The sequence below is a fragment of the Setaria italica genome, chromosome III, assembly GCF_000263155.2.
Source record: "Setaria italica strain Yugu1 chromosome III, Setaria_italica_v2.0, whole genome shotgun sequence".
NCBI lineage: Eukaryota > Viridiplantae > Streptophyta > Magnoliopsida > Poales > Poaceae > Setaria > Setaria italica.
Genome location: NC_028452.1, coordinates 34,275,739 through 34,289,753, shown reverse-complemented (window position 1 = coordinate 34,289,753; position 14,015 = coordinate 34,275,739). Strand labels below are relative to the sequence as shown.

Genomic DNA, 14,015 nt, shown 5'->3' with positions numbered 1-14,015 from the left:
ATTTTCGTTGTTGATCTAATTTTAAATAAATGTTGAATATGAGGTAAAATGTTGAATTTGTTGTGTTAAAATATTAAATTAATTTTTCAACTGGATCTACTGGGTTTGAAAGTTGTGTGGCTTAACTAGCTTCCGAAAGCCACATAGGAGTCCCCCGGACGCTAGTGAAACGTCCCCACATAAGTAGAGACTAAATATGATATAAATATTGTTGAATATGAGGTAAAATGTTGAATTTGTTGTGTTAAAATATTAAATTAATTTTTCAACTGGATCTACTAGGTTTGAAAGTTGTGTGGCTTAACTAGCTTCCGAAAGCCACATAGGAGTCCCCCGGACACTGGTGAAGCGTCCCCACATAAGTAGAGACTAAATGTGATACAAATATCAGTCCCAGAAGGCTGATAACACATTTATTCAACAGATGGTTCAAAAACCGTACAACTTCTGAAGGAGCGGGCGGGCAAGCCACACCCAAAGGAGAACTAAACCAACAACGATATAGATCCAAGTTGCAGTCCAGTCGGACCCCGGGCTGCAATCGGAACTAAGCGACAGCGAAAGCATTCTGCAAAGGCTAACACCACAGGCAGCGGAAGCATTCTGCAAAGGCCTACTACTCGAAATCCTCGGCGACCGGGTCTTCCTCTGAAGAACAAAACAAGGGTGAGTACAAAAGTACTCAACAAGTCCAACCTCAACCACGGAGGGGGGAACAATCAAGAATATGCACAGGATATAACAAGGATATGGATAAGGCTTATTTGCATTAAAACTAGATTTTCAACACATGCAAGGGTTCATTTTTGAAACGGTTTTCACAAACCGAATTATTAAGTGGGGTTGATCCTACACAAAGGATCCAAGTTTTAGTGCTATTGAACTCCTCGTCCGCAATAGCTCACGGCACAACTGCCGGACACTTCCAAAATTTAACACACGCCATGAAAATCATCCATCTCCAAGCACTAGTTATGTGACCTAGCCGTAACTCGTCCAATACCGTGGACATGGCTACCCGGATAGGTTTTAACTATACAGAGATTGTACACTTTTCCCACAAGTAGGGTACCGCAGCACGATCACCATAGTATCGGTGCAGATCCTATCAAAGCCATTACCTACCTTAGTTAAGACTGAATAGTCAACACGAAAGCAACCAAGGGGTTAATGACCTACCAACGAGGTCTTAACCGGGATCTAAGTTCACACAGTTCTTAATCCTTCTCCATGGTCTCCCGTTGCTCACCAGCTCACCTTATGACTATCAGACTAACTAGTGGGATTTATGCTAAGCCGTTGCCGCATACAATGGTCGAGTGGTTGCACGATGGTTGGGTTAGGCAAGATGACACATCAACTCGGTCCTTAACCATGACAAGATGGATATCTCCCAACTTTACTCAACCACAAAGGTACGAGCCCAACTCATTAGCATTTCACACAAGAAACACCCATCCATCTCATCTAAGCATTTTTTTCATTTATTTTCGGAAACCCATTTTCCCTTTTAAAAACACTCACACATTTATTCTTTGATGAAACATATTGTAGTTATGATCGAATTGAGTAACAAGACCCTAAGCATTCTAGCAGTAATTATCATCCAAACAGAGCAAGTCATGTTTAGAGATAATTATAGGACAATCAAGGAATAATCATAACAATCAAGGGGTGGCTATCCAACCATGTTTTAGAGGTAAAACAATATGCAATTTATAAAACAGGCCAATAGGTTGTGTTTGAAAAACTAGGATAAATATGCATCAAAGGGTGAGATTGGACTTGCCGTCCTCAAAGCCTTCCGGGAGTTCTTGCTTGTGGTGCTGGTCTTCGGGCTCGGGCTCGCGGTCCAACTCCTCGTGCTCCTCCTTGGGTACTCCGCAATCTACAGCACACACAAATGAGCACACAATAAATAAAAGAAAATTAAGGTTTTACCCATTGAGCTTTGAACAGAGAATGCGAACGAAAAATTGAAGGAATGAGTATTTTCATGAAATTTGGAGATGCCTAGGTGAAAGTATATTGGAGGATGTCGTGGTCAAATTTGGGATTAATTGGAGGAAGTTTGGCGCATGAAATGACGAGTTAACGGAGTGTTAGGGGCTTAAAACAAGGTTTAGGACTAAACTGCGAGAACCGGGGATCTATTCACGAATATTTCTGGAAGGTGGAAGGGCGTATTTGTGAGATATCTTTGAGAGAGGTGGGAGGGCCGGTTTGTGAATAGGGAAAAATAGGGGGTTAGATTGAAATTGGAGGGAATCTTTCCTTCTTCTTCCTTGAACCGGTACAGGAAGTTGGAGGGGGAGGGGAAACCGGTGGGGGGGCCGGCCGGCCGAGGCACGATGGCGGCGAGCCGAGTGGCGGGGGAGGTAGAGGATGGTGAGGGGATCCCATTTGAAGCCTCACCTCAGCGAATCGGAGACGGAAAAGGGGGGGCGCCGGGCGTGCGTGGGGTGGCGGCGGTGTGTAGGGAGCAAGGGGCGACGCCGGCGGTCTAAGGGGGGCGGCGCTGGTGTGTGTTAGGGAGGCGGCAGGGGCTCGGCCCCTTTTATAGGCGGTGGGAGGGGGGTGGGGCGATGGCGCACAGGGGCGGCGGGGCTAGCGAACTTTCAATGGCGGCCGGAGTTCTCGGCGGGTGGCGTGCGGGAGGGGAGCTCCGCGTGGAGGGCGTGGTGGGGCCGGCTCGGGCGGCGAGGAGCACAGTGACGAGCAGGCTCAAGTGGCGCGCCGGCGAGCGGAGGCCGGCGCTCGATCAGGGCCAGCAGGCACAGTGCGAGCGGCGTGCGGGGCGGTCTGGGCGAGCGGGCGTGGGGTCAGGGTGGTGTGTGGCAGGGGGGCGCGGGCCGGGTGGTGAGCGGTAGGGAGGCCGGGTGGGCTAACGCTGGCGCCAGGCGCTAGGAGCCGCGGGAGCGCGCACCAGGAAGGAAGGAGAGGAAAGAGAGAAGAAGAAAGGAGGAAGAAGGAAGAAAGAGGAGGAAGAAAAAGAAGAATAAGAAAAGGGGAAAAAAGGGAAAGGGGAAAAAGGAAAGAGAGGGGGAGTCGGCGAAAAGTGCAGAATCGGTCGGGCACGCGCGACGGATTTTGACGGGCACGCAACGAAATTTGCGGAGGGAGAAAAAGATGACTGTCGGCGTTGGGTGCCGGGACGGCAGGGTCGTCGAGGAGGAAAAGATTTTCGGGAGCTCAACGGTCGAAAGATTTTGAAACAAATTTTTAGCGGGTGATTTGAGTTAGTAAATTTTACGGATGTTACAGCTGGAGACCCTACACCAAAATAAGATGGTGGCGCACTCGGCGACGGGCCATGTGGTGGAGGCGCTGCTGAGGTGGATGTGATTGTTATAAATTGGATCCCCGATCCAATTCCTATCCAAAAACAAGGTGTGAAGAAGTTGTAGATAGATCTCGCTTCCCTCTCCATAATAGACATGATCACCATAGAAGGAACATAAGAGACAAGTATGTGAGGGAGCTATGCATATTCTCATTAGTCCTTTGGTATTACACATATAGCTCCTATATATAGATATAGCCTTCAAGGCACATCTAGTAACCTACAATGCACTACATGGCATTAAGGTATGAGCCCACTCATATCCATAGTGGAGAATTTGTAACAGTCCTCCTTGGGTGAATACCGTGACCAATGCATGCCTCAATAAAACTCCGAAAAAACCTAGTGGGAAAAAATTGGAGAAAGAGTACATTGTTCTCGCTTAATGCATTTGCACATTGTTGCCTCGTAAAATTTTTACGTGAGAAATTTTAGGAAAACTCACTAAGGAAAAAAAGAGTACAACATTTGTCTTTAAGACAATATTCTCTAAAATCATGAACAAAGGGCTAACGTTTGGAAAGAAATACCCTCCTAAGCCATGCAAAATGTGTCGTGGAATACTTTCTGCGGGAAGTGTATATATATAAAGACACAACAAACAAATTATATATCATTACAAGGATCATTTCATGATCCAGACCACATCTTTCTTCTGGAACTCATGATGTAAGGATATGGAGTACCATAATTATTAAGCTCATATTCATTTGTAGGTGTCATGATAGAACCTTCAAATAACAATTAGAATCCGACCATTAAGTTAATACTCATGATTCGGGAGCACGGGCGGTGGCGGGCGGCCAAGAGCGCGGCGGGTGGAGCGGAGCGGCACCAAGGCGGACGCCAGTGGCGGCGATCGGGCGGAGGTGGAGCGAGGCCAGAGGCGGGCGGCGGAGAACAGGAGGTGGAAGGGTGGAGGGTGGCGGCGGCGGAGGGGCAGAGGCGGGTGGCGGAGGGCGGGCGAAGGCCGGCGACGGTAGGCGGCGCGGGAGCCGAGGCGGGCGGAGGGTGCCTGGTGCTTTCTTTAATTTTTTCTCGAAATTTTTTAGTCTCGGTCAGTAATACCAACTGAGATTAAATTGGATCTTTAGTCCCGGATGGATCCCCTTTTGTCTCCAAAAATTTATCCTGAATGGCTTTTAGAGAGATTTGGCCCTTACCAACCGGGACTAAAGCCAGGTTTCCAGTAGTGTGGAAAAAGAAGTAAAAACATTATTGACATGGTTGTTTTGGAAGTATGAAAAAAATGTTTGTTTACTATGTAGTACTGAAACAAATGTTGTTTTATTCATCTAGTTCTTCACTAAGCTATATTAATCATGTTTTCTTACACGCCAGGATTGTTGGAAGCCCAAACTTTGGTTAAAATATTATATCCAATTATTATTTCCTTCTTATTGTCGTGTTGGAAGATGCATTGCTAGATGGCATTTTACCCATTTCGTTTTTATGGATGCTTGTACGCAAATACATTGTATTAATTGTGGGTGATTATTATACCTACTTTTGTATTGAGCAATGCCATTTTTAAGTCAATAATTTTACTTTGCTACACATATATTTTTATTACATATTATATTAATATAAAGTTTTTTGCTAAATTTTTTGAAAAGAGTACTGCTACACAATAGTTTCTACTCGGACAGTGTTACAGCGCGACCGGTCACACGGACAAGCGATTGCACGACCCCCTGTCATCTTCTGCCACTTACTTCGGTTGTCTAGCAAGCAAGCACACCCTGGTTCGAAGGGAATAGAACCTATCTCTTTCCAGCTACATCATCATGGTTGACATCATCAAGGGATTTTGATTTAATTTTTTTTGATCGCCCATAACTCTAACATGAAATGTCCGTTTTCAAATCCTTTTACACGGTTTTGTTCCTCATAACGAAATCTACAAAACAAGATTCATATTCAATATGTTTTGAAGCATTTTTGTGTGACAAACATTTTATATTGATTGGATATAGCAACTTTATGTACGAAGTGTATAACAACTTAGGTATGAAAACTTATGTACATATCAAGAGACAAAATTGATAGATACAATGTAACATCTTAATTATATAGAGGTAATCTATCAAACTTTTATAAAGAATGTGTAACCACATATACTATATGTCTATTCATCTAGTAGTAAATTTATGTAGAGACAAATGTATCAACTTATATATTAAAGACTGTATAATAATTTGCATGCAAAAACCATAACAACTTATGTAGCATGTTTGATATCACAACCTATGTAGAGATAATGTGGCATCCTACGTAGATAATTTAGATAGGCAATAACATGAGGGTAAAATTTATAATTTATGTACACCCAAACTATAAGGCATGAACATTCAAATTTCATTGTATGCTTGATAACAAGTTATGTTGTAATAATGTATCAATTTTTGGAGATAATTTGACAACTTACGTAGGTACTCTATGCATGCAACAATTTTAGGTAAAAGAATATATTGGTAGTAACCTATGTATATATTTGTTGATAGATTTACACATAAATTGCTACACACTTATACAGAAGTAGCTACTATACATTCAATATAAGTCATTAGTGCATAAAAATTATTCCGAAACATATGCATCATGAGTCTAATCTTGTAGATCTCATGGTAGAAAATCCAGGGGTGTGATTGGAATTGAGAATGGAAAATTTTAAGAGACGGAAAAAAAATAAAAACATATGGCCCGCGGCAGCCCAGTATCATTGCCTGGTCGAAGTTAAAAGCCCAATTGCTTATTAATCTCTGTAGCCAAAGAACGAAGAGAAGCCCACTTCCTCCATCCCGCTACCACGGCGCAAAAGAGCGGGAACCACAACCAAGCGCGGCGGCGGCGGAAACTGAACGGAACGGAACGGAGAACTCCCAGTCCCAGCACGCCCCCAAAATGGCGGAGCCGCCCCGCGCCGCCGCCGACGCGCCCGCCGGTGGCGTCTGCCCGACGAACTGGAGGAAGGAGGCGGAGGAGAGGCTGCGGCGCCTCCACTCCCTCCTCTTCGGCGCCGACGCCGCGCTCGAGCGCGGGGACGCCGCGGCGGCACAGGCGCTCGCGCTCCGCCTCCTCGGCTTCCTCGACTCCCAGGCCCTCGCGGATGGCGCGGGCCCCGACGATGCCGTCTTCGTGGCGCCCATCCGCGCCGCGGCCTCCGCGCGGCTCGCCGCCGCCTCACGCGCCCGCGCCCCCGACAGCGACCGGTACGGGCACTCACAACCCCGCGCAACCCATCCCCTCCCGATTTCGTTTTCCGAATCGTTGAATTGGACGGTTTCCGTTGATTAACTCATATTAGTTTTGCGCAAAGTTTGGGGATTCGAGGGATCTACTGCGGCTACAGTAAGCGCTGCGAAAATATTAATGTAGTTCAGTTGCTGAAATGTTCCTCAAAGGAATTGCTGCGCTTTACTGCACGTGTGGCTTGGTTGTCTTCGATCTTTGCAATTTCCTAACAGGTATTAGTAGGGGATGCAATGAACACGAAGATCTCCACTCTGCTCATCCAAATGGGACGTGAATGGACAAGCATGGTGGCTGTAATGTTTCTCTGCTATGTGTAGCCATTGATTCGGTAGAGCATGCCTTCCATTTATCCTGAAGCAGCATTTGGCAAAGTGCATTGAAAGATATGTTGCTTTTTCTTTGCGTGCACATGCTTTTGATGTTGCCGTTAATTGAAACTACTTGCTCTAAGCAGTACAGCACTAGTCAGCTGGGGAATGTGCTAAAGTCAAATTTAACATGGGGAAACATGTGTTAGGGGCAAATTAAGTCTTCATAGCAAAGGCTTATTCATATGTGATGGTGCTGTTCCACGATACCCACTTTAACATCCTACAATGGATTTGCTTCAATCTAATTTCTCTAATTGAGGCAAGAACCTCATTCTAACCACAGTAAATAGTATAGTTTTCTTTTTCCTTTTTCATTCTCATCATTTATGTGTGAGGTTAAGCGTCGGTTATGGTTGAAAATGACACTTAGTGTACTATGTTCACATTTAATAAGCAAAAAACCCTTGGATAATTCTATCTCGTGTGTGAAACATTTTCACATTGTGTACCATCTTATGAATGCATTTGTTTTTTTTTTTTGTAAGTGTTTTGAGACTGGCACCTGTATTTGTTAATAGTATGCTAGCGTGAGACCAATAAGGATATATGTCATAGGACATGATTAAGCATGCAAAGGTTTTGAACTAAAGTGTCACTTGTGAAATGTGTCCTCAGATTTAATACAAGTTTTTGAGCTTCATTTAACTGGGTTATTTGCAGCAACCCAACATATTATCAGATGTTATTTCTTTATCAGGGCCAGGAGTAGTAAAAGTTTGAATTCATTTTTTCTCTTTTGCTCTGAATTTAGTTAAAATAACTGATGAAAACTATTAAAGCAATGTCTAATCCCATAATAATAAAAAATCATTGATCAGAAATTTGCTATTGTTCCTTCTATTGTCTTGTATTCTGGAAAATTACACTCTATTGTGTAGTATCTCAAACATATTCCTCTTTTGTGCATTAATAGTTGCTTTTGATGTGTTTTGAGTTCAGTGCAGCTTTTGAGGTCGCAAAAAAGGAGGTTGGCTGTGTTTTTGCAAAGCAGGGTGACATTAATGTAGAAAGAATCAAGTGTTCAAGGTACTTCCAAGCTCTTCTTCAGAAGTCCAAAGCAAATCCTGCTGATCAACTGGTATGGTTTTAATTTATTCTGCTTCCTTTTCTGAGTTATTTTACTTATTTCTTTCTATTCTGGCTTAACTTCTTTATTATAAATCATTTTTAGGGTGATTTTGGAACTTGCTTCCTATTATTAAAACACTATTTGAAGAATTGAATATATTATCTGTTAGTTGATTCCATACTAACTGCTATACCCTTTCTCCGCATGTGATATGTGTTGAAATTAAAAGAGTGCTACATGGCACGAGTTTGCCAGTCAAGGGGCTCCACGCATTGATGAAAACCCAACTGACCTGGAAAATGAGAAGCTAAGCGTGAGGGCTTCAAAATTAATGATGCAAACAAAATTGTCATCATTATATAGCAGTAAGTCCTTGAAGGCAAATGGCGTACCAGACAAGAATATGTTCAAATCAGAAAATTTATCTAAAGAGAGCACTGGTATTGAAAATATAACAAATCAAAATGGAAACGGGCATCCTGCTTACATGGAGATTGATGAGGATGTGAAACCCCGTGGGCTATTGCAGAATGCAAAGCGGAAACATACAGGGTTCAGAAGTCCTATATGTGAAGTTTCAAATTCTCCATTAAGTAATGATGAAGCTGATGCGCCTGCCAATGAGTTTATGACTGCCAGGACAAAGATGGTAAACACATTTCTAATATGTACTTTCAGCTGTACTTCTATTATTTATTGTGTCATTTCTATGCCCCTGTTTAACGAATATTTTGGATGAGGCACTCTATGTTTCTCCAGGTAAATGTAAATTTCATAAAACACCAATAGTTTATAATAGTTAGGTGCAGATTTTGATATGCAGTTTTAGTCATACTTGTTGCACTGCTGCAGTTTTTTTATTGCTTATATTTGAACATAGTGTAGGTTCTTATTTTCATTAGTTTATTGTAAGTAAGGTTGCTTAAGTCCTGTTATTTTGTTTTTCTTTTAGAAGAAAACTACATTGACTAGTACTGACTTCATTTAGTTTCATGTTTTCTGCACTTATTATATTTTCAATCTGCATCTGTTATCACCTATCGCAACAGGAAGTACTGTTTCCGGGGAAATATTTGGGTCATTAAAATGTTAGCTCCTAATAACTTCTTGATTAGTGGTTTTATCTTGATCTTCAAACTATAGAAGTTCCTAAGACATAGTACCCTTTAACCAAGGGGTTCTATCTTATTATATAGTGCCACACATATAACACACTTTCAGACTTTCATTGTCCCTCCCAACTCTTGCTCCCTAACTGCATTGATAATAGTGGTAATGACTAGACAACCTACCTGTGCCTCTACTAATTTGGTAACCTTGTTTGATTGAATTTTTTGTTTTCTTTCTAGGAGAGGGAGATTGCGCAAAAGCCTGGGCGCAATGGTCCACAAGGTACTTCTGTATCGCCCCAATGTGATAACAACCATAGTACACGGAACTATGGCATGAGGCCAAGCTGGAATTCTCGTCGTGGACCACGTGGTAATTTTGTACCCCCTATCAGAAATAATGGAGGATCAGGTACAACAATCTCACGGGTCACTGGAAAAAGTGACGATTCAATGGAAGATTCAACAAGGAAATGGTTTGTATTACCAACTTAACTGCTTGAGACCATTTGAATTTGTTTTATCATTTCCTTGTGATAGTTTAGGTTGTACTTCCAACGATATGCATTCAGTCTTCACTTATTCCTTCGCATTGTCCACATCTTCCTCTTCTTTGTTGAACTGCACTGTTGATGCTCTTGAGACAGTTTCTTTGTTCGGGGGTTTTCTCAACCTGTGTGAGAAGGTCTTCTCTTAACGAAATGCCCGGGGGCTGTCTTACCCCCTGCAGATCAAGTTTTTTTATATATTATTTGTAGCTAATGGTATTACGCCCGTTTCTTGTGGCTAACCCATGGTTCGGCTCCCAATAACTAAACACTACGGTGATTTTTATGGGATTATTCAAAAGTTAGATTCTTTAACCTCTATGCTCCTGGACCTTGAGGATGACTCTGATAACCAGCCGAACTCCTAACTTCATTAACATTTCTCCAGTGAATTGAAATCCTGGGCAAATCTCTCCATTTAAAAGTCACTAGCCCCTTCACAAACTTAGAAGTTGAAAGGAGACATGTACTAAATAGTAAAAAGTGTTACTGGGTAATATGCTTAAAGTTCCTAATCACTTATACGAGTCAATCATGAACTTCTGATAGTAAATGGAATATTTAGCTGTGGTGAAAGGTGAACTATTACTCAGTTAATTGACATAAGAAAAACACAAACATTGGGAGCACTGGTTGTTTATGATTGAACATCTGGATTCTTTGCTTATTAACTGGAAAATACAGCATTATGTGAAAAATACTCTCCTCAAATACTAATAATTTCTGAATTGGGCAAGAATCATTGATCCCCTCCCTTTCCCATTAAGCCCTTCAAGCTATCAAGAACCTTATATTCACATTCAATTCAGTTGCTATTTTGTCTAAATTTGACTCAACTTTGGTTTTTTTTTTGTAACTGAAGTTTAAATAATTGAAAATGTGTTGTGTCATGAGCATGCAAAATCCTTCTTTTTCACGATATGTTATTCATGATATGGATTACAAAAGCATGATTACTAATCACATGGAAGATGTGTATGTGCATATTCAATGTATTTGATGTTATTTGTGTTCATATCTTACTAATAACCTTTACAATCATCAGTATTGAAATGCTATGTGGCCCTGATGGTGAACTTCCTGAGAAGCTGAGGAATCTGGAACCCCGCCTTATTGAACATGTCAGTAATGAAATAATGGATAGAGATCCTAATGTTCGCTGGAACGACATAGGTATGTAGTTTCCTTCTTGCTCTTCATGATTTCTATGGCAATTGTAACTAATTTGTACCACACTGCAATAGCTGGTCTGGAACATGCGAAAAAGTGTGTGACGGAGATGGTGATATGGCCACTTCTACGTCCTGACATATTCCGTGGCTGTCGGTCTCCTGGAAGGGGTCTACTATTGTTTGGACCTCCTGTGTGTTTTTATCCCATCTTCTTATGTTGCACCTCCCTTTTTCTCAATGCTAATTATATGCACTCTTTTCCACAGGGGACAGGGAAAACCATGATTGGGAAAGCAATAGCTGGTGAAGCAAAGGCAACATTTTTCTACATATCTGCTAGTTCACTGACAAGCAAATGGGTCTGTATTACACTTGTTTTGATTTTAGTACTGCTATTCCATTATTTTACTATCAAATTACATTTTGTTATGCATGTCTTTACTCAAATAAATGACCATCAGAACTAACAATCCCTACACCTTGCGGGGTAAATATCAACTGGGGGTCGCCAGATGGCATGGGTTAAAAGGATTATAATACTGGAAGGGGAAAATAAACTGTGGACTGGGAATTCATTCTTGCCTGATTAATTATAATACTAGTGCCATAGTTGTGGGCTTTAAAGGGACACGGTTGTAGCATAGGAAACAGGAGGTTGCTGTCCAAGGTGCATTGCATATCCGTGGTATGGTTGGATTTAGTACCTAAGGAGGTAAAGAATGTGACCACAGTAAGATTTGGTGGTTTGTTATGTAGACCGAGTTGTTAGGGAGCCACTGTGCTCTGAACCCCCATCGCACATGTCACGTTTACCACATCATGGCTGACTTGTTGCCAGTGAGGTCATCGACAGCAACCACCGGTTTCCATGGTTCTAACCTTAACATTAATTCCCTGTACTGAACCTTGTCTATATCAGTTGTGAAACCTTCTTGAATAAATCCATATGAAAAGAAAAACTAATGGTAAAAGCCTGAGGGAGTGTTTTAGGTTGTTCTCTGCATGTGGTCAGGTCCTATGTTTTCTGTTTTTATGTAAGGTTTTTAAGTTCAGACCTCACATCCCTTATTCGATCCAAGGTGGAAGGGTGCTTTTGTATTTGGACTATTCTCTTTCTCTTAATACAAAGATACGCAGCTCTCCTGCAGGTTCGAGAAAAAAAAAGGTTAAGGTAAATAAAGTTCCACATCCACGGTATGGCATAGCTTCAGCATCCCCACACAATAGTAAAGGGGAATAATAATCATGTTTTGGTATTGCTACAACAACAAAAAAGCCTTTTATTCCCAAGCAAGTTGGGGTAGGCTATGTTTGGAGGTTGATAGTGATCTTAAATTTTTTTGCTGCTGCAGATTGGTGAGGGTGAAAAGCTAGTTCGGGCACTTTTTGGTGTGGCCAGTTGTCGTCAACCTGCTGTCATATTTGTTGATGAGATAGATTCACTGTTGTCTCAGGTTTGTTTAAAAGTGATGGGTTTGTTTTGTTATGCCCGTATACATTGTTTTTGTTGACACTTGACAGCCTTTAACATGATTTCAGCGCAAATCAGATGGTGAACATGAATCAAGCAGGAGGTTGAAAACACAGTTTCTAATTGAGATGGAAGGTTTCGACAGTGGAAATGAGCAAATCTTACTTATAGGTACCTCATCAAAAGTGAAAAATGTTCAGTTTATGCATCCTTGACATCTCCAGCTCTGCATTTCTCTTTGAATGCACTAAGGTATATGCATAAACACAGCTATGATTTGAAGGTCTATGCATAGATAGTTGAATTGAACCTTCATGGTCCTCCACTAGTTATGACTTGTTCCATGTTTTTTGAGAAAAAAATTTGCTGTAAAAAAATTAAAAATTTGGGCATCAAATAAACTAATGAAGGATGGCAAGTAGCCTAGTAGCATACTGATATCATGGAGGGAAACGATGGCAGGAGCAACAAACAGACCTCAGGAACTGGATGAAGCAGCGCGCAGGCGTCTCACAAAACGTCTATACATCCCTCTTCCTTCAGAAGGTAGTACTATTTTTTTTCTTTTATAGTTATCACTTCAGAAATCTTACTGCACCATGCTTGTGAAGAAGCACGGGCTTGGATAATTCGCAATCTATTGGAGAAGGATGGACTTTTCATGCTCTCTGAAGAAGAAACAAGTGCCATCTGCAAATTAACAGAAGGTATAACCATCCAAGTTTCATAACATTGCTGCCATATTAGAGGCTTGATGTGATCATACTGAATTTTTCTGCTTTAAATAATGTTCGCCACTTCCAGGTTACTCAGGATCCGACATGAAAAACTTAGTGAAAGATGCGTCAATGGGACCACTAAGGGAGGCTCTTCAAAGGGGTGTTGAAATCACGAAGCTCAGCAAGGAGGATATGCGACCTGTGATGCTGAAGGTATTATTCAAATAAGTGTTGGAGTCCACAAAATCAGAGGCTTCTGGCCATCTAAGGAGAAAAAAGTTCTTTCACTACATGCATCACTTCTGAACGTTGATTAATAACACTGCTGATTTGAGCATTCAAGTTTATTTTGATTTATTAAATGTGCAGGATTTCGAGAATGCTATGCAGGAGGTCAGACCTTCCGTTTCTTCCAGCGAGCTGGGGACTTATGAAGAATGGAACAAGCAATTCGGCAGCCTATCAATGTAGTTTGTAGGATGACATCAACAGGTAAAACTAAGTCATCACGACAGGAGGACTTCAGTGCTCTACACTCATAATATGATATCCACAACACTCCTGGCCCAAAGTGTGTGAACTGCGATGGGAAAAGCTTGGTTGTAGGTTATCTACGACTACAAATAGTTCAGGTTGAAATTTATATAGATGAGAGCTTACCCACATCCGATCCCCAAGCTCATGTGGTTCGCTAATGTGTTTGTAACAGCAATATCAGCTCCTAGCATTCTTAAGATTATTTAAAGTTATATTTAATAGAGAAGAATTGTAGCAGAATCCAATTGTACATGGAAAATGGAAATGATTACTGTTCAATCGCTCTTACTCAACGGCTATATGAAACGTAGAACACCAAATCTTTGAGTCATCTGCAATTGCACTTGGTTATTTAGGGACCCTCACTTATATTCCGTAGTAGTGTTAAAATCCTGGTGTCTACCATATCAACGTAACTTGT

The 14,015-nt window shown here is 41.7% G+C and overlaps 1 protein-coding gene across 4 annotated transcripts; it reads left to right on the top strand.

The window, feature by feature from the left end:
- The first annotated feature begins 6,134 nt into the window (after positions 1-6,134).
- LOC101770520 (ATPase family AAA domain-containing protein FIGL1) lies at positions 6,135-13,890 on the top strand. 4 transcript variants are annotated; one of them, XM_022825099.1, is made up of 13 exons: positions 6,140-6,555; positions 7,909-8,047; positions 8,268-8,687; positions 9,388-9,623; positions 10,741-10,868; positions 10,940-11,058; positions 11,134-11,226; positions 12,220-12,321; positions 12,407-12,509; positions 12,801-12,884; positions 12,953-13,045; positions 13,143-13,270; positions 13,427-13,890. In XM_022825099.1, the coding sequence occupies exons 1-13, from the start codon at positions 6,248-6,250 to the stop codon at positions 13,526-13,528; spliced, it is 2,055 nt and encodes a 684-aa protein (XP_022680834.1). In that variant the 5' UTR covers positions 6,140-6,247; the 3' UTR covers positions 13,529-13,890. The 4 variants fall into 4 exon arrangements, 3 of the variants coding, with proteins under 3 accessions (XP_022680834.1, XP_004962542.2, XP_022680835.1); XM_004962485.3 differs by having other exon boundaries at positions 6,141-6,555; positions 12,950-13,045; XM_022825100.1 differs by having other exon boundaries at positions 6,315-6,555; positions 7,914-8,047; positions 12,950-13,045.
- The last annotated feature ends 125 nt before the right edge of the window (positions 13,891-14,015 follow it).

What these genes read in the sequence shown, in the direction of transcription:
- LOC101770520 (XM_004962485.3), top strand. Translation starts at nt 6,248, where the DNA reads ATGGCGGAGCCGCCCCGCGCCGCCGCCGACGCGCCCGCCGGTGGCGTC. An exon ending in CAAATCCTGCTGATCAACTG is followed by an intron (nt 8,048 to 8,267) that starts GTATGGTTTTAA and finishes TGAAATTAAAAG; the next exon opens with AGTGCTACATGGCACGAGTT. An exon ending in TGAGCAAATCTTACTTATAG is followed by an intron (nt 12,510 to 12,800) that starts GTACCTCATCAA and finishes AAACGATGGCAG; the next exon opens with GAGCAACAAACAGACCTCAG.